The 26,376-nt window shown below is 47.2% G+C and overlaps 1 protein-coding gene across 3 annotated transcripts in view; it reads left to right on the top strand.

The window, feature by feature from the left end:
• NEGR1 (neuronal growth regulator 1) overlaps window positions 1-26,376 on the top strand; it is a 261,319-nt gene that overhangs the window by 159,085 nt on the left and 75,858 nt on the right. For all 3 annotated transcript variants that reach the window (XM_027463717.3, XM_027463719.3, XM_072041506.1), the window contains exons 4-5: window positions 29-160; window positions 22,938-23,058. In XM_027463717.3, the coding sequence (XP_027319518.3) occupies window positions 29-160; window positions 22,938-23,058 (253 nt within the window). The remainder of the gene's footprint in view (window positions 1-28; window positions 161-22,937; window positions 23,059-26,376) is intronic.

Genomic DNA, 26,376 nt, shown 5'->3' with positions numbered 1-26,376 from the left:
ATTTCGTTCTCTGGTTATTTCATTTCAGCAAAACCATTTGAGAGCGGACAGTACCTGGACATCTATGGAATTACGAGAGACCAGGCTGGGGAATACGAATGCAGTGCAGAGAACGACGTCTCAGTCCCAGACGTGAAAAAAGTAAAAGTCACAGTAAACTGTAAGTCGTGTTGTTTTTTAATCGCTAAATCCAATGGAGAAGAGGGACGCGGCTGAGAAGAAAAGCCTAATGCACTGTACTGCTGCTCGTGCTGGAGCTGTAGGTCGGAGGGGTTTTTGGTGCTGCAGGAGCAAAAAGCCTGCGGTGTTTGAGTTGGTCTGGCCCCAGGCAGGTAACGCAGGATTGGGGCTCGGATCCTGCTGTTGTCTGCCGGGATGCCCGCGGTGCTGGCGTGTGGTGATGGGCTGAGCTGCCTGTGCTCAGTGCAGGCTGGGCTCTGCTGCCGGGCTCGGACTTTTTGGGTAATCCTTGGAGTAATTAGCTGCGGACTCTGAGTACTTTCTGAGGACTGCTGTGATTGTTGGACTCAATGTTTCTGGTTTAATTCGTCACGGTTGTGCAACAACATAGGGAGATGAGAAACTTGGTGAGGTTTTTTGTTGGATGATTGGGTGGTGATGGACACCATGGACACGTGCGGTGCTCTCACCAGGGCTGGGGGACGTTCAGGCGCTGCCTGCCCCTGCGCGGGGGGAGCCTGCCAAGTGCCCCCGGGTGCCCCCAGCTCCCGGTGCGCAGCGGGCAGGCACAGCCGGGGACGTGGTGCTGCAGCCCACCAGCTCTGACCTTGTCGGGTTTCTACAGAAATGGGCTGCTTTCCGGTTGGGATTGAATTTGGTTTAACACTTGGTGTGACGTGAAACATTCAGAACAGTGTTCTTTTTCCCTCCAAATTGTAAAAAATGGAAAGAATATATGAATAATTACACTAATTCATTCCACTTACGAATTTTCTTAGGCTAAGTGCAATTACCTTGTAATTTGTAGCAGTTCCTACTTTGAAGATTGCTGCGGCATCATTACTGACTCTATAAACGTTTGAGGCGCTGGCTTTGTGTCCCCTCAGCGGGTGCCGTCCCCATCCATGTGCTGTGGGAGCAAAGCCCCAGTCCCCAGCAGCCGGTGTGGTTATGGGCTCCCAGTGGGCTCCCCTCGCTTCCCAGCAGCTATCAAATAGTTTGAGCGTGCCGCAGGTCTCAGTTTCTGTGCTGCTGAGTCATGTCCCCTAGTGCCCCTGGTTGCAGACCCTGCCTTCCTTGTGCTCCTGATGCTTACACACCAATGCTCTGGACGTGGCTCCTTGCTTTACAACCCACGGGTGGGTTTCCTCCATCAGGTGCTGGAGCTGCAGCGCTGTCCTGTGCGCAGAGCAGCGCAAGGAGCCTCGTGCTGAATCCATCATGATTGTCTCTAAAAACTGTGGGCTACCTGGGAGGAAAAATTGGGGGGGGTGGTGGCCCATGGAGCAAGTGACTGCTGTTTTTTGTTGAGTGTGTTGTTACTGGGACACTGTTGGTACGGGAAGTTGAGCAGATACTTCCATAGATGTGGCCTGGGTGTTGTGGTGTGACACCTTTCACGCAACCTGTGCTCCAAAATATTTCGTGTTGTTAAATAAATGACTTGTGATAGAGACCCGGGAGGAACAGGGAGCTCAGTTTAGTTTTAATAAGGGTGGCTGGGTCAGGAGCTTTCTAAGTGATGGCGAAAAGGGAGAAGTTGATAGTGCTGCTTAGCACTTGTTTTGTTTGAGAAAGCACAGAGGAGGTGATAAAATCATCAAATCCACAATTCTCCCTCACCTCCCGAGCCAAGGCTGAGGCTTCTGTGAGTCCTAATTCAGAGGAAAGCATCAACTTGGTTGGCCAAAGCCAAAACTCAAGCTTAAATGCAACACAGAGCTGGTGTGCTGGTTGGCGTGTGCCCCGAGCTGTCCTGTCAAAGCCCTTCCTCGACACCAAGCTGGGAGCACTGGGAGAAATGGTGCCACGGAGCTGGAGGACGGGCAGGCTGGGAGGGCTGACCGCAGGCAGGGCTGCTCAGCTCCGGCTGCAGCTACTGCGGTCCGTCAGGAAGCGCCTTTGGCCGTGGGGGGATGCACCTGGCCCTGAATTCCTGTGCCAGGCTCAGGCAAACTGCTAAGTCTGCACTGGGGACATGCAGAGCATTTTTTTTTTCTTTCTTACAACTAAAGAAGAAAATGGCCAAAAAAAAAGGCAATGCAAAAGTAAGATCTGGCTGCAGCATGAAGCCGTTTGTCTATGTGAAAGATTTGTCATAGTCAGCTAATTGCTTACACGCTTCTGTTTGATTTGTACATTGTCCCCAAGCCAGTTGAGCGCAATGCAAAAGCTCTCCCAACATCTGCTCCCCGCTGCTAACGCTCATTAATTCTGACCAGGCAGAAAAGTGGCTCGCTGCGATCAGGAGAGGCCTGGACAGGAGCTCACCAAAGCTGGGGGAGCTCGCCCCGTGCCCATCGTCCCCACGAGCCCACCCCCGGGCCTGGACAGCCCAGACACCAGTCAGCTCCCCAGTACTGAGGGTTTCTTTTGCTAAGGAGATTCTTGCTCAATAAGGAGCAAGGCTTTCTGCCCCCAGCTCCCCCCAGAGTCCCATCCCTTTCCTTCCTTCAGCTTTTCAGCCTCCCTCAACTCCTACAGCGTGGGCTCAGTGCTAGTTCTGCAGCACCTCTCCCTCCTCACCCCGCGCGTGTTATTCTGTGATTACCCTTCTGGTACAGGGATTTGTGCCCACCACCCGGGTGGCTCCAGCGGGTGTTTAATTCCTTTACCTGTGACCCAGCTCCTTGGTGAGTGTCACCTAACAGTGACCAGAACAGCCGCCTCACTGGCAGCGGGCCTGCTCTGGCCTTACAAGGCCCTGACCGTACTCCACAAAACGCCTATCGCCGTGCCCACATCCAGTGCTTCCTGCAGGGAAGGGCCTTGCTGTAGGAAATAGGGCTCCTATGCTTGATGGGGGTGTGCTGGGAGCTGGAGCTGGAGCAACCCCTGCTGCATCTCAGCACCCCTCTGCCATGGCTCGTGGCGCAGCGCCCCGACAGGCCGTGCCCCGCTCAGGGGGTGATGGCAGCACCACACCGCATGAGCATGATCGCTTAACTGCTGCTTCTGACAATTTTAGTGCTGTTTGCCTGTTATTAAAAGGAATGTTCTTTATGGCAGACCTGATAAGTGGAGAATAAATCAAGGCTTTATTGTGTCCAGCTAATAGAATGTATCAATGAACCCCGAGCGGCTACAGTGAATATAAGCATAATTGTGAATATGGATACTCATTTCGTATAGCGGTTGTTCAGTCATCCAAGCAAATACAAGAAAATGACCAGGTTTAAATTACTTTCTGAATTTCAAGTTCCTTAGCTGGGCAGCCCCCAGCCAGACATAAAGCATCAGTCTGTTCCCTGCCCTACAGCGCATCCATTGTAACTCCGATGCCTTTGGTTTAGGTTGTTTTTTTCTTTATACTGTTTCACATTGCATAATCTACATTTTCTACTTAATTCATGTACGTCCCCCATCACTTCTCTTTTTAAAATGGTGGCCTGAGAATTGTGGTGTGTTTGTCTGAACTCAGAGAGAGGGAAAAAAACGAGATCCTAACATAAGATTGTGTGAGGATGCTGGTTTCTGAAGGAACACTGTACCAAACGAAGTTAAAATAGATAAAATATAATCCAATTTCACTTCAGAAGCAAATCTTATTAGCATTTTCTATTATATTTTATAAAGCAAATACTGATTTATGGATGATAATCTTGAAGCCCCCTTTGTACAAACCGGTGTGTGGATTAGGAAGATTTTAATGTCATCTGAAAGCTGCTCTGTAACTGTACACACGTTGCTGTAGCTCCACTGCCCCTCTGGTTCATTAGTGACAGACTTTAAAAGATTAAAGGCAGTCGCTAAATGCAAAAATCTCCAGAAGTGCTGAGGCCACGCTGAGATGATGAAGAATGAGACGTGTGCATCATGAAGCTGACATTTATTTTAATTTACATGAAATTGTCAATTACCTAAATAAATAGCAAACGTGGGCTTTTAAGGTGGAGCTGCACTGTAGTGATCCTTCTTCTCAGATGCCCTTACCATACACACTCAGGGCCTGTTTTTCTGTAATTGTGTCTCAGACAGCTCTGTTAAAGCTGGGTCTTGCGGACCTTACTGAATTACAAACCAGTGGTTTCGGAGAGGAAAAAAAGCCATTCAGCAAAAATTAGGAGGCAGTGCTGTAACTCCAGCCTCTGGGAACCCCATCACGCTGCAATCCAATGGCCGGGCTCACTGCTGCTGAGCGGGGAGGTGAAAGCCAGCAGCAGCAGCACGGCTGCACCCTGAGCAGGAGCCCAGGGGGGAGCCGGGCCTCCGAGCCTTGCAGGGGATGGGGTGGTACGGAGGGAACTCAAAATACTCCGCATCCTGACCAAAGCTTGCTTGGAAAGCTTTGATTAAATATTTCTTTTATATCGGTGGTCAAACAAGCCCAATCCTGTGTTTGGAATGGTGCTGCCTTGCACAGAATCGCAGCATGGGTTGGGTTGGAAGGGACCTAAAAGACCATGGGCTTCCAATCCCCCCCCACGGGCAGGAGCACCTCGCACCGGGCTGGAGGGGCTTTGGGCAGCCCCCCCAGGTTACTCTCCGGGTAAGGAGCTCGTCGGGGTGCTCCTGGAGCAGCACACCAATGGCAACAGGTGGCTGTGCACACATCTGCCTCGCTCCCTGCCTGCTTCGTTCCTGCTGCGATGGCTTGATAAGATATTTTATGTCATGGGCTGTTTTTCTGTTGTGGTGGTGGGTTTTTTTTTGTTTTTTTTTTGTGATTTTTTTTTTTCTAATAGAAGGAATGTGTGAGTTTCTTGTATGAATTTTAAGTAATGTGTTTGTTTTTGCTTGGACAGGTTAGGGTTTTTGCAGAACAGCTTATCTCATTAGCATTTCATGGAAGTCTGCCTTACTGTTGCTATGGCACTTGCATAATATTATGCATAATACTCTGATTTTACTTTGAAATCAGACATACTGTACAAGCCACTCTAACCTAATTATATCTGTAACCTTAGGCCTACTGGGAAAAACATTATAGGGCTTCGGTGTTTGCTGGGGTTCCTGATAGCTGGACACAGGGCCGTGACTTTATGCTCCCAGAAAGCGCATGGCCGTGCATCGCTGATGACCTAAGAAAAACATTTCCTGGGCAAGGTTTTTTATTTTAGGTTCAACAAAGAAAATTTCCTTCAATCAAGCTGAATAAAAAGATGACCCAAACATTTTGCAAAGGTCTCATTTCTGTCCTGCTTTGGTACCAAGCATGAAAACAGCCAGGGCAATCTGCAGTTTTAATTTCCATTTTCTTTTGATATGGGAGGGGACGGAGGGATTCTGTTTAAGCATAAATAAGCAACTTTGATTCTTTCCCTTTTTAATAGCCACAGATGTGGAGCTTCATCTTTATAGCCCTGACTAACACCAGAAGGCGGGGTATGGTCAGCAGCAGCTCTAGGAGAGCAAGTGAGCAGGGTCCTTGTGTTGGCGAAACCAGGAGGTCGGCATAAGTTTGTTCTGAGCCGTAGGTGCAACTTCATTGTTTCTCTTAAAGTAGCACGGACGGTGAACCGAACAACTGCAAGCATCTGCTTGCAGCTTTGCTTATGCAAGGCTTTTTTGTTTGCTTTCATGATGCCAGGATGGCAAACGCAGCCTGAGGAAGCAAATTCTCTGGTGCCTGCCCTGGGTGCAGCTTACAGACTAGTTGTGGGTTGACACTGGCAGGATGAGGTGTTTGGGGACCTCTAGGTGTCTGTCTGGGGGTTCTCAAAGCTGTGTGGGGATATTTTTGGATACAATGATGGGCACAGTTGGGGCTGAGCGAGCTCACAGCCCTCCAGCCAGAGGTACAGCCCGTGTGCCTGTTGTGCCGCACATGGAGCACAGCGGCTGCAGGCAAGGGTACGCCTGATGACATCCGACAGCCTGAAGGACCTCAAACTGGGCCAGAATTTTTTCTGTTGGTGAGGACAATTCCATGCAATGACAAAGATTTTTTCTTTTCAACCAGTTAACACCAGTTCCCCTAAAGAACATAACCGTGTGGAAAAGTTATTGCTTTTCTTTCCCGTGCCTTTTATATGCAGTAAACTCGGTCACATCGACTCTTCAAACACTATTGCACCCAGATGAGATGAACTTGTATGTTCATATTTGACCGTGGTGCAGAAGGACCTTATCTTGAGGTGGCAGTGGCTGATGTTATCCGTTTGGCTGAAATTCACACGTTTAAAATTGCATCATGTGAGCCAGCCTTCCTTTAATCACAAGGGTCTGAAGTATTGCTCGGCGTTGTAGCAACGCAGAGCAATTTGCAGGCACTGGGTAGCCACAATTCCCACTGACCATTTCAGGAGGTACGTGTGCACAGTGCCTCAGAAGATTGAACTTTGCAATACTGTTTTGAAGTATCTAAATTACACTTTTAAAAGTTAAAAGCACTCCGGAGTGCGGTTTCATTGACTTCCTGTGAAACATGCTTCTCTGAATTCTCCAGTTAACTTTCAAAATGGGATTTTGGCTTCTAAGTCACACTGGGGACTCCTGAAAATCTGACTGCTGGTTAATATTTGATTCTGTTAATAGATTGGCGGAGCTCAGTGTGTGTGAGCTTTCCAGAAGTCAACTCCTTACTCTGTTCAAGTCTTCTTGGTGTCAGACCTGCAGGTAAGGGCAGTGCTGGTGCGCACCATGGGCTTGCATTGTAGGGCTGAGTCTGCGGTCATTGGAGAGGACTATGGCCAGGAACGAGCTGTGTCCATAGTGTCACCTCAGGCTGCCCCATTTTTCACAGATTTTCTGTTTTCTTTGGGATGAAGGCTGAGTATTGGTTCCCTTTCATCTTGCCCATCTAGCACAGACCCAGGGAACACACAGAGTCCTCCCCTTGCTGCACTCTTGTTTGGAAAAGCTGCCCCACCAGAGCAAACACACAGAGCTGGGTGGATGATCTGGGTGGTAAGAACAGCGCTGCTCCACGGCGTGCTGCTGGGGACCAAGGAGCAGCTTCTGGAAGGACGTGTTGGCAGGGAGTCAGCAGCGATGTGGGTGTGGGGTTTGTGCATCAGGACCATCCCCTGACCTGTTTGTCCTGCCATTGTTAAATATTAACCTAATTCTCAAAATCAGGTTCTCTGCGTTGTACCGATGTTCTGGTTCAGTAGGTGTAACATTTATGTCTGAGCTACTATTTTAATTAAAAAGATGTAGGAAGACCTTTACTTGGAAGGATGGAGAAGATGTCTTTCCTGCATCACAGAATACACAGCTGAGAGCAGAGAAATAATGGTGTAATTAGTTTCTATATCTGCGGGTCAACTACATGAGGACACAGAGCCACCCACCCTAGCTAAAGGAGGTGAGGTGCTAACGCAGTTGGTAGGAAAACTTGGATTGTGATTTGAGTCAATAATAGCGGAGCTTGTCTTTGGGTCCAGCCATCCAGAAGAGGAGCTAATAGCAAAATATTTCAAGTTAAACTTGTGCTTGTAAGAATAGTTATTCTGACCTAAGATAAAGATCTTTGAGGAATTTTCTGCTATTCTTTAAATGGAGATTTAAAATTTGATCATGCACAATGCAATCAGGGTTGCAGTTTTATACTGTGGTTTTGTTGGGTTTTTGGTCAGCATTAGGGCTAAATTCTGATTTGTTTAATTTGCAAACTATTCTTATCACTGACTGAGATAACTTCTGTGAGTTATATGATGTACCATCTCATAGTAACACTTAATGAAAAACAACTTATACCGGTTCAGATCAATAAAAACCAGTCATGTGTTTAAATCCATCTCAATTGGAGTGGGGAGGAGAATATAGTTGATATGAAGAAAATAGTTTTCTCCTCATTGGTGGGGAAAGAAGCCTCTTATGAAAGTAATGTTTGTCATTTTATGTCCTTCAGGTATTTTTATTAGCATTTCAGAAGTCAGATTAAAACAATATAGTTCAGGTTTCTGACTCAAGTGCAATTTGGCTCCGAAATTAACATTGATTTCTTTCTGTGGTGTAGTAGTTTACTATTAGGTTCTGCAAACTGCTGCGTGGTTGCTGCTTATTTCTGAAAAGTGTTGCTTATATTGAAGCGTGACAGAATTGATTATAATGTTCCTTCACGTAGATGGCATTCTGCTGCCACAGCTCATAATCAAGGGCTCTGGCAACACGAAATGAGGTCTTGTATTTGAAGTTAGAGTATTAGTACTTAAGATATCCCTCCAGTAGATAAGCAGTCTCTATTTCATATTGAAGAAAATTCTGCCTAGCCCCTCTGAGTGATTCTTGGCTTACTTTGGGGGTGAGCAGGGGGCTGCACCCCGTGTTGGCAGCGGCACGGTGAGATGTGCAAGGGGAGCAGCCTGCTCAATGAGCTGCCCCTGCTCTGCAGGGAGGTGTCCAGCCCAGCAGTGGCACCAGCTGGGGCTGCAGGACAAGGCTGCAGTTTGGCTTCTTCAGTGGAAGAGGAGATGCTGCTCCGAAATAAAACCAGCGTTGCTGCCACAGCAGCCAGCTCTTGGCTTCAGAGGGAAATTAGAAGGTTGAGATGCCGAGAAGCACCTCAGGTTCTCGTTTCCCTAAGTGAAGAGTGTCTCCAGCACAAACCCGTGAGCCCCTCTGAGGAGTTAGAGAGCCATAAAACCATGTGCAGACAAATCTCTTCAGGCATTGTTTTCTTGGGAAATGGTATTTCTGACTTAGCTGACAAAAGATTACGTCTATAATTCCAACACGGAGTTCACTGTTTCAGGAGCCTTTGGGTGCTGACTGTTTGCCATTTCTGCCGTGGTTAATTCTGAGGACTGCCCTGACTGCCCCTGTGAAAGTACTCTCTGTTCCCTGTCCCCAGGAACCCCTGAAATAAGAACAACTGGACTAATTTGCACATATTTGCACTCTGTCTGTAGTTATAGGTCCGCATCTTGTATAATTATGGGATGCCAGGAGATGCCATACAGCACGCTTATGCATCGCTGTGAAACTGCTGTAGCAAGTACTAGACCATTCATGGCAAGTTCTCCAAATATCCGTGAAAAATGTTCTCAACAGCGTGGTGCTGATGGCTGTAAGCACAGTGTAAAGGCTTCAGGCCACTGTTGGTGAAAGTGGGGGGGTCTGCTCATCACTGGAGTGTGAGTGGACAAAAGTTAATGAAGTTTTTAACAACTATTGTGTATTTTTCTACTTGTGCTATCATTTCAAAGCCAAAACAAGGTTACGGTGAGGCTGCAGACATCTCTGTGCATCCGCTGCTGGTGAGGCTCCCTTTCTTGCACCTCTTCCTCCCCGAGGCAGCAGACCGATGGGCAGGAGCAGCAGCGCTCCTCTCCCCGCGGGGCTGGCTTTGCAGGGTGCCCTCCTGGCTCCCTCCACGTGTGGCTCGCTGTTATGCTCAGAGGTGATAAAATTCCAGATCTGCAGGTGGGATGTGAACTCCCTGAAACCTGGAGGGATGCAAAGTGAAAAAAATGTATGTAGTGACTGAAGAAAAGCACTTCTGGGCAGTAAATCCTGTCTGGAGTGAGTGCTTCCTCCCAGCTCTGAGCCACTGCTAGCTCCTCAGCCTCCAGGTGATCCCACTTTGAACACTAGCTGAAATACAGTTCACAAAAATTAAAGTATTAATAGAAGATGACTCATCTGTAAAGGGCTTATGCATTTCAAGAAGCAATTTAAAGTATACAGCAGGCTCTGTAATACCCCAGACTAGAGCCAAAATTAATGGAGAGCTCTTCAGCTTCCAGGAGTGTTCACTTGCCCAGATTGCTCTTCAGCAAAAACAATTACTTAAAATATTTCTTGTAATAGTCTGCACATTGTAAAGCAATATTTCTCCTGGTAGCTGTAGTATTCCTTGTTGCTGTCGGCCTGTCCTCCCTGCTCCTTGCAAGGGAAGAGCCTTCATGGGGTGAGAGTCTAAAGGGCTTCTCAGTGCGGCTGGTGACGCCAACTGGAGCCAGGAAAGGCAGGCCTGAGGAGCGTCCACTCTTTCAAAACTCTCAGTTCCCTGATTATTATTTTTATCTATTTCTTCCAACAGCAGCCACGGCTGCTTTGAAATGGTTCTGCAACAGAGATCTGTTTAGCATAACTCGTGGCTGCCTGGTATGGCCACGATGCCACGCAGCGACAGTCCCGCTTGGCTCCTACCCCGACTACGCTCGGCATTTCAGAGAGACATCCAGTCCCTGATAAGGCTGTAATGATATTGTTACAACTTGTTTGTACCCTGGTGAGATTGCTAAATTAGGTTTTAATAACTTCTGCAATTTGGCTGGTATTAGGAAGTGTGTGGTATAGGCACTAGATCTGAGCTAGGGGAGCTTTGAGAAGTAATATTTCTGCTTTTATAGTTTAAAACAAAGCAGTGCAGTCGACACAGAAGAAAGGAAAAATTGCCAACATCGTTCTTTAGGTGTTACAATCCATAAAGCTTTTGTCTGCTTCTCTTCATATTTTCTACCTCTTCTCAAATAAGAAGGAACTATTCTGAGGTTGGTATGTTTTTTGGATTTTGCAGGCACAAAACAAACACAAACACTTGCAATGAAAGCTCTGAAGCCTTGCAGCAGGGCTGCACTTGGTGCTCCTTCCTGAAGACGGAGTAACATCACGGATCATATTGCTTTGGTGCTTCAGCTGGTTCGATAGCTGTTGCACGATGAGCAATAAGAACGCAATCGGCATTTCTAGACTGAAAGAAGATAAAAATGCAATTCAGAATGCACGGTCTCCAGTGTAATTTGAACAAAAATATGATTGATATCAAAGTCAAAATTCAGGTGCTCACTGCTTCTGCACCTGGTATTATTAATGGCTAAAGAGCATCTCAGGAATTATCTTTCAGTGCAGCCACTGAATGTGTGAGGGGAAAATCCCAGTATCCCAGGCTTCAGGAAAAGAAAGTCATGTCTGCATCCTTGTGCTGAGTTGAGATATACTGTCTACTCTTGAAGAACATGTAGACATTATTTAAAGATGAGCAGTTGTAAGAAAAATACTAAATGTTTATCAGTGACAAAGCTGCAGAGCCCTGGAGGTTTCTGGTGTCCATAGGGGGCTGCCGTCTTTTGGCTTTGGTCTTCCTCAGAACAAGGGCGCGTACTTTGTTTTAAGCAATGATCTCAAAATCGAAGGTGGCATCCATTGTGTGCACTTCATTGGCTTTTATCCATTGAAACACCACAAAAATGAGGGAGAATGAATTACTTTATATGAACAATCTTATAAATAAATGCAGAGACAGACCCCTGAGATGCATTTGCTTCAATAAAATGCCTCCTTTACAGCAGCCAGCTAATTTTTGGTGACGTGTACACACAGATGATGTGTGCAGTGACGACTCTGAGGTACTGCAACAGAAACGATTCTGTGCTTTCACTGAGATGATCGAGGAAGCGGGCACTGCGCTGGCCACACAGCAGTGGCGGTGGTGGCTTTGCACGGGTGTTTGGCGTGTGCTACGGGAAGCAGAAGCTGATGATCCCTGTCCCACAGAGCTGCCAGTCGAAGGCATCGACACAGATGCAGTATGTAAGAAAAAGTAAAATGTGATTCTAAGTGAACTGGTTCTTCTTTGAGTCACAGTTCCCTGAGAAGGACGTACTCCAGTGGATCCCCCTCTGGGCTAGCAGGAAGTCTGGGAAGCCTTACCTGCCTGTCAGAGTGACATTGGGTTTTATTTCTATAATTACTTTGTTTTGAGCTACAGAAACTTTTCCTGCGAGTGTCTGAAAACAATCAGTACTTCTGTGACTTTATTGCTTTTAGTTAGAACAGGGACTCTGCCTTGCCTCGGTGCGCATGTGTGCTTGTCACATATCAGTGCGCTGTCCTGTTCCTGCAAACGTGTACCTGCTGCAGATTAACACGGGGGGAGGCGACAGGGGGACACGTTTATGTAAACTTCACTTCTTTTTAATATAGAGCAATTGCTTCTAGACTTTTTATGGCTCTTTCTCATTCTTCATGAGATACATATGTATATCAGCTATAACACACTGTCAGCGAACAGTGGTTTTCAATCAAAAAGACTGTCAGTAAAGCTGATTCACTAACAAGAAAGCTGTCAAGCTGTGACAGCTGCTGTCTTTGCAACCCCAAACAATCTGTTCAGTGCTAACTCTGACTTATGCTTCCATTTATTATACAGTAGTAATGAGTACTGTCCTTAGAAATATCATTTTGGAGAGTACACCTAGCTACTTTGTTATGTATGTAGAATATATCAAATCAGATCCAAGCTGTAGGAGATAAGTTTTCTACAAAAAAGTTCTACTTGTCATCTGATTTTTTTTTTTCTGAATTCTATATCCTTTTTCAGTATTTACTTCATTTTTGTAGCTAAGCATAAACCTAAAGGTTTTATTACTATTGGAAGTGTGGACAAGTATAATTTCTCTTTTTCCCATTGTGTTGAAGAATGGTACCTAACCTTAAATACAACACTAGGATCTACAGAACTGAGTAAAGGAGATTGCCATTAAAGGAGCTGTTCTGATGCTTAATAATTCCAATGTCTGGGAGATCACAAAAATCCAACCCAAAGGAGGAACTGAGCAGTCAATCTGATGCTGCTGTCCAAATGCAGGTGCTGATATTTTTTTAATTAAATAAAAACACATCAACATTCTCCTTAAGCAACCTCTTTCAGCAATAACTTAGCTTTGCAAACCTGAACCTCTCTTGCTCTCTTGGTTCAGTTTCAATTTATCATTGCCTGACCTGCCATAAATGAGATAGGGAAGAGCTGATTCCATTTTTCTTCTTGTGCATATTTAGTGATGCATTGCTAGTAAGTCATCTCTTTCAGCTACACCAACCCCAAGTCCTTCAGCTTTTCTGCACTTGGTACTTCAGCTGAGACCATACCAGTGCCCCACCAAGCCCGTGGTTGATAACACAACTGTCCTGCCTCTCTGGGAAGGGCTGGCCTGCCTTCGCAGTGCTGTGCATTGCCAGCTGCCTTCCTGCAGCTCCTCTGTGCTGTGGACTCACAAGAGTAGGCTGTGGACAGACTAATAGTGCTCAGCCTGCAGGGAACAGTCTTGGATAAGCTGTTTTCTGAACACATCAGATGATCCTGGTAGACTTCATCGAAGCTCTGCATAAAGCAAACCGTGATGAAACCATTGCTTCTGGGACCTTGGGAAGGCTGGTCAAGGTGCTGGGAACTGGGCACCCGTGTGCCTGATGCTCAGAGGTGCCACCACGGGTGTTTCGGTGGTCTGGGCACCATACAGGGGTAGTACTGAGTAGCAGAATAGTTGGGCCCTGCTGTCTTTTTCCTATAATGCTACTAACGTACCTGTGGTATGGTTTCTCACTACCCTTGATGTCTCCTGCCTACTTCATCTGCTTCTGTGCTTTGGCTTCCCGAAGGTGCTCACGTAGGACTTGAGCAGCTCTCTTACTGCACTTCCGACCTGCGCTGGGGTGTTTTGTGTGTTGGTTCCAAAATATCTTTCCTTGAAAAACTACCAGCTTGCTTTAATTCCCTTTCTCCTCAGCTTTACTGCCAAAAGACCTACTCAGTAATTCCTGGAACTTGTTGAAGTCCGTTGCTTTTATCTTCCTTGGAGGAAGAGAAGTAGCACAGTAAAAGCACTCCTGTTTGCTCTCGCCCAGGCTCCCAGCCAATTCTTCCTTCTGGATCGGCATCAAATGCACAGAAGCATCCCCTCTCCTCCTCCTCTTTCCTTAGTACAGCTCCAGGATGCTGACACTCATTTTTCCCCTCTCACCTCCACACACGCATTTGAATAACTCGCTGAGATAAAGGAAGGGCGGCAGAGCCCAGGGCTCGCTGCCTCAGAGGAAGGTTTCCCACTCAGCTGCTGAGCGAGGAGGAGCCTTGTGGGTGCGAGGGCCTGTGGGGGCCGGGGCCGGCCGGCAGAGCCCCCAGCCCCACGTCCTTCTCCCCCACAGACTGAGGGGTGCTGCTCCTGCCCTGCGGGTACAGCCCCGTCCCAAGGTAGCTGCACTCCTCCAGCCTTGCCCCAAGACATTGCTCTTGCACATGCTGTGCACTGCAGCCTTTAACAGCGAGCTGGCCCGAGTGAAATATTTCTCTTTCCCCTCACAGCTGTTGCCTGCCTCGCAGCACAAAGCTCATGGCCTCTGGGATCTCCTGGCCCCAGGGACTGCCCAGGCGCATGCAGCAAAGGCACTGCTCTGCTTCTTCATCGGCTGGGGCTCGGTGATATGCCCCTCCACCTCCCTGCAGACCACAGTCAGAGCCTGAAATCCTCCCCTGCAGATCCCCTTCAGGTGCTGCGGAGCAGACAGTGGTTCTGCTGGAGCCAGAAAAGTATCTTTTCGACTCGGGTAATTACAGACCCTCAGCCATTCTTTGCTGATGAGAAAGTGTCGATGACAACTTTTCCCTCAAATTACAGCAGTCAGAGCAATGGTGCACAACAAGAGGCATCACATGACAGGAGTTATTTCGTTTCACTGGTGCTCTTTCGAGTTGCTTTTTTTGCCTTGTTCGTTTGTTGGCTTGTTTTGAAGACTGTGAAATTCCCTTTTATTACAGGTCTTTCCAGGCCTCATTCGAAGCCCACTGAAGTTGACACAAAGACTTTGACTTCAGTTAAATTTGAATCAAGCTTCAGTGGCCAATGAAAGATTAAAACCAACTCCACTGTATCAAACAATGTCAAACACCAAGCGTTTATAGCCCCCTTTATGTCTCGTGCATCTGTTCCTTCCAATGACAAACAAGCCTTGTATGCAAACGTGGGGTTAGCTTCGTGCTCATCCATCATGGTTCTGACCATGCCAGCAGATGGGTGTGGGTGGGAGAAGCCCTGGGCCTCCCATGGCACAGGGCAAGGCCTGGGCAGAGGGGGCACAAATGGGGCCGGGGGCCCGGCCTGGTGCTGGTGGAGGTCCCACAGCAGCGTCTGGCAGCAACGCGGGCCCGGGCAGCACCAACCTGGAGGCAGGGAACGTGGTCAAGGAAAGTGCCTGCATTCACAGATGGGTTTTGCGGACCCGCTGTGAAGCAGCAGCTTTGTCCCTGCTACAGAAATCACAAACGCCGTGCGTGGCCCCATGTACAGGTAATGCCACGACTGTCCGAGCGATGCAGTGCTGGTGGCGTGGCTGTGGCAAGAGGAACCTGCCCTGAGGCCACAAGGGGAGCCCGGGCATTGCTCCCACACCAGAACATCCCACTGAGCTTCAGACAGAAGTACCTGCACAGGGGCACCTGAAGGGAACACGGTTAGGAAAAGGCTTTGATGGAAAATGGATTAGGTAGATGAAGCAGTAAGATAAAATCTGCTGGACAAAAAAGCAAAGCTGCCCTTCCATCTATGTGCTCGCCTGCTTACACTGCCTTATGTAGAACTCTAGAGGTATACATTTGCTTTGTTGGGTCTTGGAGTTAAGTTTATTCCTCTTCTTTCTCGTCGTGCAAGTACTTGTAAAACACATTGTTAGGAATTCCTGTCTGCTAGCCTATTATTTACCAAGTATTATTTTGTGTTGCTGTTTTGGGTTTTTTGTTTTGTTGTGTGTTTTTTTTTTTTTCCCCACAAAACAATTACTTACGGATTTTAAGCTTTCCTCTCAACTTAGCACTGGGAGGTTTTATATTCAAAAAATATAAATTGCACAGCAGCCAGTGATTTTGATGATCTGTTATAATGCAATCCATTAGACACAGCTGAGGGAGACGCACATTCCAGGAAATTCTGATGCACCCTGCAACATGCAAAATGAAGCTAAAGGATGCTTGAGATTCTGCTTACTCTCTGGCAGCTAGCTCGAGGTATTTGCGTGTCTGTTTAATTAATCCATGTATAAAGTATAATGTTTGGTGAAGTTAAGTTCTGAATCGGAAAGAGGAGCAGAAAAGAGATGTTAGGTCACATCCAGAAATGCAGAAGCTGAACTGAACGTTTACTTACAGGCTGTATGTTTGCATTTAAAATTTATATGCATATATACATCAAGACCCTACTGAATTCAGTTTTTTTTTTCAGAAGTCATCAAGAAGAAATGGAAAAAATAAGCCTTTTACTTGTTTAGCAGAGTGATTGCTTAAGGACGCTTATCTCAAATATTGCCACAGCCTGGAGAAGTTTCTGATATGAAGAGGCAGCTATCAAACTATTCGTTTGGGAAGGGCTGGGGCTGCTGCTCTGAACGAGCTAGAGAGAATAAAGCCTCTAGACTATGGGAAGACCACCTTTATTAGTTAAAGTACAAGTAATACTGTTTCACTTACAAAGATTTGTTCCTTTATTGGGATGATGCAATACATCTATAAAAAGTAAATATATGAATATTGCTTGTACCTGTTTTTCTGTAGCTTAAAACAGATCTTAGAAAACCTGTTTTCTTACCTGAAAGGCTCAATCTTGACACACTGGAGAGCAATTTCACTAATAAAAGAGTACGTTAGGATGCCAAATTAAAATCTGATGGAAACAGGAAAAATAAAAGACTTTTTTGACATTTACAATTAATGCCACAAAAATGTTAGTTTAATCAGACAATATGGTTAATCACAAAGGTGAAATTGAAAGTTGCCAGCCCTGAATGCTAGTGTAAAAGTTAATAAATTCAGCTCTTAATCATTATGCACATGCTAGTTATAATAATTTACTGTCCATACCAAATCTTTATAAGCATTGTAATTAAATATAAAATGCACATTAGAATTATAATGAGTAATTAGGGCAACATAACTAATATGCATAAAAGTCCCAAAGCTCATTAAAATGTTAAAAGATGAAACCTGTTCTAGCTGGAGGTTTTTTGCATATTTTCTGCGCCTGTCTGAATGCCAGTGTATTTCATGCATTGTTTTTAGTGTTCCTTCAGACATTTAAAAGCAAAATGAAAATATTTGGGTAGGAAACCAGACTCTGCAGTACTTTGCGTCGTTTTTGGATGGAACATAAGTTGTAGAATTTGATTTCCCAGCACAAACGCCTGACTCATGCAAACATGTTGGTGGTATCAGATGAGCAGCAACTGAGCAGAACGCAATTACTGAGCCCTTTTAGCAGAGGAGAGGGAGACGAAGATGATAGTTTTCACGTCTTTCTCATTAACGCCCTGGGGGAGAGATGAAGTGCAGCGAGTACTCAGCACCATCACTTCAGGCTTTAATAGGAGTATTTTTAAAAGCTTCAGTTGTTTCACCAAAATGTAAGGGGATTTGCACCCACCAAGTGTTGTGTTGCCTGCTCCCCCTGCTGTTGTGTCCCCCTGCTCCCACCCTGACTCGCGGACATCTCCTCTTGCATTGGGTCAGGACAGGAGCACCCCAGCTGCTGGCACTGCACTGTGCTCCCATCCTGCTTGGGGCTTCCTTGTGCTGCTTCTGATAAGAAGGGAAGTACAAATACATTTAAACTATTAGTGTTACACAAGGGTTCCTCGTTACCATCAGCGTTACATGTCACTGCAGCATCTTTGTGAGCCCACTGGCTCTTGTGCTCTCGCTCTGCACCAACCTGCAGCTGCCGTCCCCTCCTCGCGGAGGCTCTCCCTGCCCTGCTTTCACTCTACTCTGTTGAGACAAGTTTCTCTTTCATCACTTGCTTGTGTATTTATTGCTGTTTGCAGTGAAGTGCTACAGGCACACCCAGCAATACATCTGTGCCTCTACAACACAAACAGAATCTTTTTCTGCATAAGCTGAGGGAGAAGAGACAGTGACACCTTCAGCTCTGAGGCTGTGGAGTTTAAGGGATGGCTGAAGCCTGATCCACCCAATGCCTCCCTTTGGCCTTGGATTCTCTTGTATTGATAAATTTCTCATGTATTTCCACTATTGTTTCCAGTTGTAATTAGTTTATTTTAAATCTGCCTGTTAAAGCAGCTCATCCTGTTTATTAACTTTTTGTCAGGTCCTTAAGCTTTTGCCCACCTGTATTTATTCCTTACCTTCTATTGCCCACTAAAGACGTGTGCTAGCATCTGTACGTTCAGTCAGTCAGCAGAATATAGCAGGACTGAATCCTTAATGACACTAAATGATTTTCTGCGGCAGTTTGTCATCACTATTAAACTCCAGAATGAAGGCGGCGTGCTGGATGTGCAGTCCGCACCCTGTCGATTCACCGAGCAGCAGCAGGACCAAGGCACAGCCGCGGGCTGGCCAGGCCAGGCAAGGCAAAGGGAAATAACAGGAGCTAGTGAGGGGTTGGTGTGGCAGGGACCTTCGGGGCTGGGAAGTGCCGGGTGCTGTCCCGGCGTGCAGAGGGCTGGGAAGAGCCCCCCTGCAGGCCATGCTGCCACCTGGGACATCCAGGGGCAGGCTGGTGGAGCTGCTGTGGGATGAGCTGGGACCCAAGGAGACGTCCGCGTGTGGTGGCAGCTGCCACGGCTCGAGCCTCCGCCTGCCTTGGCACCTCACCGAGGGAGGCTGGGCCATGCTGGCCTCTAGGAGGGTGAACTGAGACCATTACAATAAGGTTGATAGCAAAGACAAGATCAAACCATAAATGTCTTCTCCAAAATGAGCCTCTGCTGGCTGAATGGAAAACATTTAGAAAATATATGAAATTGGAAGCCTGAGAATCTCCTCCCATGTGTTTTTCCTCTCCAAAACAAACCTTGGCAGCCTGAAGCAGCAGGTCTTCAGGTGCATAATCTCATCTGAATTACCCTCTCTCCCGTACCAATGGGAGCAGGAGGCTCTGAGGAATTTGGGCTCAGTGCCCTGATCACTGCACTCGAAGTGTACCTGAATCACATAATTTGTCCTTACACTATAAAGGAGAAAATAACCTGACAACAAAAAATATGAGAGAACGATGATTCTAAGCTGTCTTTGGTTTGTGTTTTAATATCAATGTTAGCCAGGGATTTCCTAGAGCAAAGAATATTGATTTTTATTTGTATTTTTTTCTGAACTCTGAGCAAACAGAAGCTGAGCTCCTTCTGAGAGGCGATCTGAGGAAACCTCAGGCTCCTGCCGGACGGGGCTCAAAGCCATCGTGGTGGGAGCGACAGGAGGGCAGGCAATGGCGTGGGTGACAAGGCTGCTGCTGCAGCAGGTCCGAGACCCCAGCGTCTGCCTCAAGTGCTGCTGAGCTCTGCCTGGGGCTTCTGAGCTGCTCTGCTCTGCGCCTGGAAAGTTACTCCAAATCGTTAAGGCTAGATTGAATTGATCTTTTGACTGCACGGTCATACAGATATAAAGAGCAGCGCCTAACTGTACGTTTTTATGGATCAGTTTATTTTTAAATTTATTGCCAAGAGATGGTCTGCATTTATTAACACACGCACACACACAAAAAAAAACGCAAAAGGTGAGCAGGCCACGTTGAGAAGTTTGAAAGTGGTACTTTGGAAAAAAACTTCCTGTATTACGCAGCTCTTTGCTGGCCTTCTATTTTCCCTTCTAGCCTAATTCATAAGAATTGTGTATTATCCATGTAGTGTCCACGCAGTGTGGTATATTTATTTCAAATTCCAGCTTTGTTGCTAATAATCCTGCCCACTCTGAGTTACAAGAGCAAGCACTCCCACTCCCCAGGCATAATGCAGAACAATGTTCACCTACAAGAAAGCTTTGCCAGGAGGCACCGTGCAGGGCTGTTACAGGGGGTTTGGATAAAGTACCCATGCCTGCTTTAGGGCTGCAGGCTGAGCACACCAAAACCACACGGAGCCGTGGTGGCCAGGCTGTCCTGCACAGGACAGGCCCCATGGCCACTGCACCAAGACTCAGTGCCACACAGGACCTGTGGCACTGCCTGCCGATGCCCTGCAGCCGTGGGACGTGGGACCTCATCCCTGTGTCAGGGGAGGGATTGTCATGCTCGAGCACAGCTGGGCACAGCCACCCGCTGCTGGTGGGCGAGGTGGTGCCGGACTGCGGGCACCAGGCAGGAGCTGGGCCTAGCACTGCCCTGGGGCGCCTGCTGGCAGAGCAGCAGTGGGGACATGTGCTGCCGCCTCGCTGGGTGCTGCTCACCCTCCTGCTGTGTCTTTCATCTCTGACTCTCAAATATTGCCTCTCCACCACACACACGCCTTGGTATTTCTTGTTCCAAGTTGAGATCTCATAAGCAAGAGAGGTTTTGCAGGTGCCCACACCAAGACGAGAGCCTGGGCTTGCTGTCGGGATCCTGTCCAGCAGCTGACTGGTGCGCGTTTGAATAAATTGTGACTGAAATACATGAGATGGCAACAGCTTAAACCAAACTTTCAGTGCATGAAAGGTGTCTGCGGGGCCTGGCCCAGGGGTGGGGATGGATGCTGGGACATACGGACTTGCCAAAGCTCTGATACTGCCCCTCGGAGCAGACAGGATCTGGAGATGTTCCCAACAAAAATGAAAAGCTGTGGTGAATATAAAAGGGAAAGGAGAAGCGTGGGGTGGCATCCATGCACAGGATGCTGGTTCGTCAGGTGTAAGACAGGCAGTTGGGATAACTGGGGCAATGGGGGAAGAAGTACCTCAGTGAGGCAGCATCACAGGACATCAGCATGGCTTGTGTGTATAAAAACGTCACATGCAGACTGTGTGGGGCTATCTCTCTGCTCCACTTGGCAACGTCTCCCTGATTGCACTGCGTCTCGTTTCGGGTGTGGGTTTCCAGACACCAGAAAAAACAACAAGTGAGTTTTTAGGGGGAGTGTGATCTCTGAGATGAAAGAACCGAGTTCCTTTTAGACAGTGTGTTTAGATAAATGAGGACTGAGAGTAAGAGTGCGCAGGTCTTTAAATAGGTTAAAGCCTCGATCCAAGAACAACTCAGTGGCACTCTTCCTATCTGGGGGGGAACCCAGTGGCAGCTCAGAGCCAGGGCTCTCCCACCACGCAGCCAGGCAGGCAGCAGGACCAGGTCCCAGCTTTCGGGAGCCTTTGCGTGCCAGGTGCCTGTGCAGGTGGCTTCTGTGTTCCTCTGCCGCTCAGGTGCTGCTTTTGTATGGTTTATCTTGAACAATTTTCATATTACTCCTTTGAACACTTCGGGATTAGGAGCTGAGTTGTGAACTTTGTGGTGCTTTTGGCAGCTGCTGGTGTCCTTCGGTGCTGCTGGAGCAGCAGCAAATGTAACCGGTGTCTTCATGTGCTCCATCTCACTCAAAGTTACGTCTTAAAAGCCGCGGCTGCATGAACTGCAGCATTGCTCAGGAAGGAGTCAGGTTTATAAGTACTTGCTATTTTCATGGAGTCACAGTTTTGACAAAAAGATCTCATTTGTTCCTGTGTGCTTTATGGAGAAGTAGTCATGCAAATTGGTTATGCTGATTATCCACTTGAAATTTTAATGTTACCAGTTGAAAGTGAATATTTATTCACAGACGTTTGTGTGGGTTTGTTCCATGCAATCATTGGGAAGAGAAAGCAGAAGGGTGAGGGTGTGCTTGCCCGTGGCAGAGGAAGCTGCTCCCACATCCCCAGCAGCAGGGCAGCCTGGGCTGGGCCCCCTGCTCCCTTCCTGCCCCACACTTTTACCAGGAGCAGAGTTTCTACAGGCTGGGCCCGCTGCTCCCATCCCACCCCACACTTTCACCCAGGTGCAGCGTTTCCAGCTGTGGGGACAGTGCATGGGACCCCATCCAGCCCACGGTCACTGCGGTGCCAGCAGTGCCACCAGCTCCAGAGATAGCTTTAATTACACTTCAGGGCAATTTGTGTCAATGAGTGCCCGTGTGCAGCGATGGGAGTGCTGGGGGGAGCGCTGTGGGTGAATGCCCACTTCGTGGGCTCTTTCATGACATCGAGCTCCTGCCTCCTGCCCGGCACAGCCACGGTGCTGCCGTGGAGGTGTGATGCAGCCCGTGCAGGCTGCGTGGCTGCTGCTCTGCTCAGGAGTGTATCCGGAGCTCCCTGGGCGTAGCTCCTGCCATAAAAGGTTATGGCCTCTTAGCGTGGCGTGCTGAACTGTGGATGAGGTGGGGAAGGAACAGATGCGAGGCAGTCAGCGTTTTACACGTACATAAACACCTTAAAGCAACATCTGGAAAATTGCTTGGGAAAAAAAAAAAATCAACAGATTTTTATTTATAAGTTCTGTGGTTTAGATTTTATAGCATTTTACGATGCACATAAATTGTTGTTTAAAAACAGAGAGTGTAAAAGAAATTCCAGGGGGAAGGCAATTGTTGTTCAGCCTTACCTTCGATAATCTCTTTCCTGAGGAATTCACCGTCTTCTGTTTTCAGCTCATGGTTGCCTTTCGCTGGCAAGTGGAAAAGTCAACGATCGCCTTTTACCTTTATTTGTATCCGTAATTCCAAGTTTAAAATGTTTGTTCAGATTTATGATGTTTGCTATTTAAGACAAAATGTGTTTTCTGAAATAAATCCGTACCCAGCGTAACAGTGGGAAAGTCATGCCTGCTACATGGTATTTGGGCTGAGTCGTGTTTGTGAAGGTAAGTTTGTCTTTTTACTGTGCACCAAGAGATCCCAAAGGCCACCCGTGCCTGGGGGCGTTTTGGAAGGCCTGATGCAGATGGTGGCACGAGGCACGGCGTGGCTTGGGGCTCAGCACCCCAGGCGGGCACACTGCTCGCCTCCCCCCACCCAGCCCCTGCGGCACCGCACCGTGCCCCTTGGGGGGGTCTCAGGAACCGAAAGCACCCTGCGTGACAGCGACAGCCACACGACATTGTACCACACTGGGTGACTGAGGTGAACAAACATTGTTCGGTATGGGATTAATACTCTTCCTGTCTCAGTTCTGTTTTTACACCAGATACAGGGATCTGTGTCAGTCTGCTGTGTGGGATAAGTTTTACACTGCTGGAGGAAAGCATGGTTGAATGTGAATCAAGCTGGAAAACACGCACCAGGCTGAGTAACGCAAAGCGTGCTGAAGAGAAGCGGAGTTAAACAGTCTTCGTATTTATGTGCAAATGTCTATTTTACAATTTTTTTTTCAGTTGCCCCCACAATTCAGGAACTTAAGTCCAGCGGCGTGATGCTCGGAGGGAACGGACTGATACGGTGTGAAGGTGCAGGCGTTCCTGCCCCGGTCTTTGAGTGGTACAGAGGAGAGAGGAAGTAAGTAGCCCTGCCTGCCCTCGCTTGGTGCTGCTGGGGCCACTGGTGCCACTCGCGTGTCCCCGCAGGGACCGGGCTGCAGGAGAGCTGAGGCAGGGGCAGAGCTCGTGGTGGCAGCGGGTGCTGGGGTCTTTCCCCCCAAAAAACACAGCACAAGCTGCTGCCCTCACACCGCTCCCCTCGCTGCAGAGCTGTGCACGGCTTGAGCAGTGCGGCTTCGGAGGTGCTGGCTGCCAGCAGCTGTGCTGTGTGCCTTCTGAGGGAGTTTCTTCGTTTTCTTGCAGTCTTAGCTTTTGTGCTCATAAATGAGGCATAATAGGACTGTCCGTGGCTGGGCTGTGATGGTGATAATTGCCATAATGAGCCTAAGGTTTAAACATGCTTTAGTAATTGCAGCCTTATAAGTATAGTAACCAGAAAGGCACTGAAAATGCCTGCTGAAAAAGCCTACTAAAAAGAGGTATTTTTTTTATAGAAGGCTTTTTTAAAAAGAAAAAAAAAAAAAAGCCATCATAGCTTTCCTACTGAGAGCTTCGGGGGTGAGAAGGCGGGCTGATTAGCAAGACTTTCAGCCAAATCTTCATGGCTACAGTTCTTCACCCAGTTGCACCGTTGGCAGTGTGGGCCATGAGTTTTCAGTCCACTGGCTTGAGCAGAGCTGCTGCACCTCCCAGCATCTGAAGGCGGCCAGGGGCACACTGCCAGTCCGAACCCTAAAACTTCATCGTGTGCTTTGGTGTTGTTCACAGCTAGCTTTGCTTTCATGTCCTTAATGCTATGTGATGATAACTGGCATCTCTGTAGGATCTTTTTTTTTTTGAACAGATTTTGTTTTACAACTCTTACCTTACCTAAGGTATTGTTTCTCTTAAGGTTGAGTATTGGTGCAGGTGACAGTGGCTGTTCTCCCCGATAGGCAGCTGTCCACACACATCTTCTGGGTTCTGGAATTTCCCGGCTTCTGAGTGCTGGGTTTCTCATCAGCTCTAAGATCCCATTAAACCTGGGAGCTGACATGAGAATATTAATGACCATATTTCATAGGAAACCATCTGTCAGCTCATTGCTCAGAGGCCAGCTGCTCCCCTTTAGGAACACTGCTCTTCTTCCTTCCCAACTTCTCACGGCAGTCATAACCATCGCCCTTTGACCATTTATTAAAACGTTCTTAAAAACAATATAATTGACCTTTACTGTATATAACAGTAGAGGTTTTCCCTCTGATGGATAAATTAATCTACATCCTGTTTCTAAAGATGCGTATTATATTGTACATATGTTGGGGGGAGATGTAACAAATATATTTTATGCACTAACTATTGTAGCACAGGTTTTAGTATAAACCATAGCATTCTGGATTAAATTAACCATTTCCAGCATGATAATCACCTTCCTATTTATGAAAGTCACCAATTCCTTTCTTCATGAGTGCATTCAGTGTCACAAAAGCAGCAGGAAGGAATAAACAGAGCATTTCAGGACACCAAAGCTGTGCCTTCTGTTTTCCATTTCAGTTGTTGCATCACCTGAGGCTTGCTGTAATCAGCAAGACATGTACTGTCCTATTGTGTCTTACCGCTCAAATATTCTGCTAAATCTAATGGTACATCTTTTTTTGCTAAACTGCTTTTTACAGACATGCTAAACACACATGACTACAAAGGTACTGGGAACCTCCAAACCACCACTTGCAGGACAGAGGAGGGTGTACACACGTTTTGCCTCCAGTATTTCCCCTTTACCTTGCAAAGACAGAAGGCCAGCACAGAACGAGCCTTGGACAGCTCATTCATTGTTATAAGACAAAACTGAGAAGAGTTAGCTTTCATAGATAGCTGAGAGTAGCATGTACATTACCCTGCAGATAATTTGCTGGTGTACTGCAAGACTATGTACAGGGAGTTCACACCCTGCTATGTATTTGGCTAATAGAATAGAGAGAATCCCATTTTCTTCTGTTAGTCTTGGACTGAAACCCTTTTTTCTTTTTGTAAATCAGGATGAATCTTTGAATAAATGAATAGTGGGAGTTAGATCTGGAATCCTAATATATGTTCAGTGTCTGAAAGGAGCCTTTTGGGTCTGTAAATTGCATTGTTGTTACTTAGGTTGATGTAAATCAAAACCCACAGTTTCCAGGCTCCTGGGATCATCTCATCGTAAAACAGTCATTAAACCTAAAAATAAAAGCAGTCACAGACTCCATCCAGTTACACCTACAAGGAGCTCGCAGGACTAATTGTACCTCATCACCAGGCTTACAGCAGTTCTTGCTCATTAATTTTCCTTAAGCGTTGGCTATGAGCGTGCTGTGCCGTGTCCTTCCACAGCCCAAGGTGAGGAGCACGAAGCCCTCAACGTGTAGCCCTGGGACCTGTGCTGCTTTCCTGCTGCTTTGTACCTGAACGTGCAGGTTGGCCACTTCTCCTGTCCTGTTGCTGGGGAAAGGCGAGGAGGGGTCTTGCAGTCACTTTAATCTGCAGAAATGGTGCCATGAGCTCCGTGCAGGAGCCTGTGCTGGCTGAGATGCCGGGGGTGCCCAGCAGCTCCCGGTGGTGGCACCGTGGGGAGGGAGCTGAGGAAGGGCCATCGCAGTGACTGGGTCTGAGCACTTTGACTCCCCAGTAGGAACCAAAACACACGATTGCATCACACCGAAAAGGGACTGAAAGTTTGGGGAAGAGTTAGCAAAAACTTGTTAAAATCATAATAGCATTTGGCTTCTAAACCTGCACAGGGATTCCCTGTGCGGGGGGGAGGCTTTGCTGTGCTGACTCCTCGCATCTGAAACTCACAGCTCAAGTATGTTATATTACAGGGCCACGCAGAAATTACATCTCAGAAATTAAACAGCCACAGGGAAGAAGCCCAGAAGTCACTAATCTAAAAATATTAATTCTCTTATACTTGATAAAGCAAAGAAGACCTACATTTGAAATAACAAAACTCATTATAATGGCTTAATATATTGTAATAATATGAAGGTATTCAAATATGAAACGAAAGGTAGATATCCCTCGGGGCTGGTACTGACACATGGTCTTCTCTCCATGCATAGGCATAGTTTCTGAAATCAGACTGCATTTCCCTGTGCAGCTTGTGGTACAAAGCAGGAAGGTGAAGCAATGTGTAGGGTGGCTGCACACAAGTGAACACGCTGTCGCAGTCTGAAGTGTGGCTTGGTGAAACCCACTCAAGTAGTAAACTCCACGTGCAGTAGAGTAGGTAGAGCAGCACATGGCAGTAATTAATTTAAACGTAAAAGCATCGGGTTCTTACAATGGCAAACAGAAGTCTTTGAAGCTGCTGAGTGTACCC

Source organism: Anas platyrhynchos, chromosome 8 (assembly GCF_047663525.1).
Source record: "Anas platyrhynchos isolate ZD024472 breed Pekin duck chromosome 8, IASCAAS_PekinDuck_T2T, whole genome shotgun sequence".
In the NCBI taxonomy this organism is placed as follows: Eukaryota; Metazoa; Chordata; class Aves; order Anseriformes; family Anatidae; genus Anas; species Anas platyrhynchos.
Note: the sequence above shows the minus strand (reverse complement) of the source record. Positions and strands in the feature narration are given on the sequence as shown.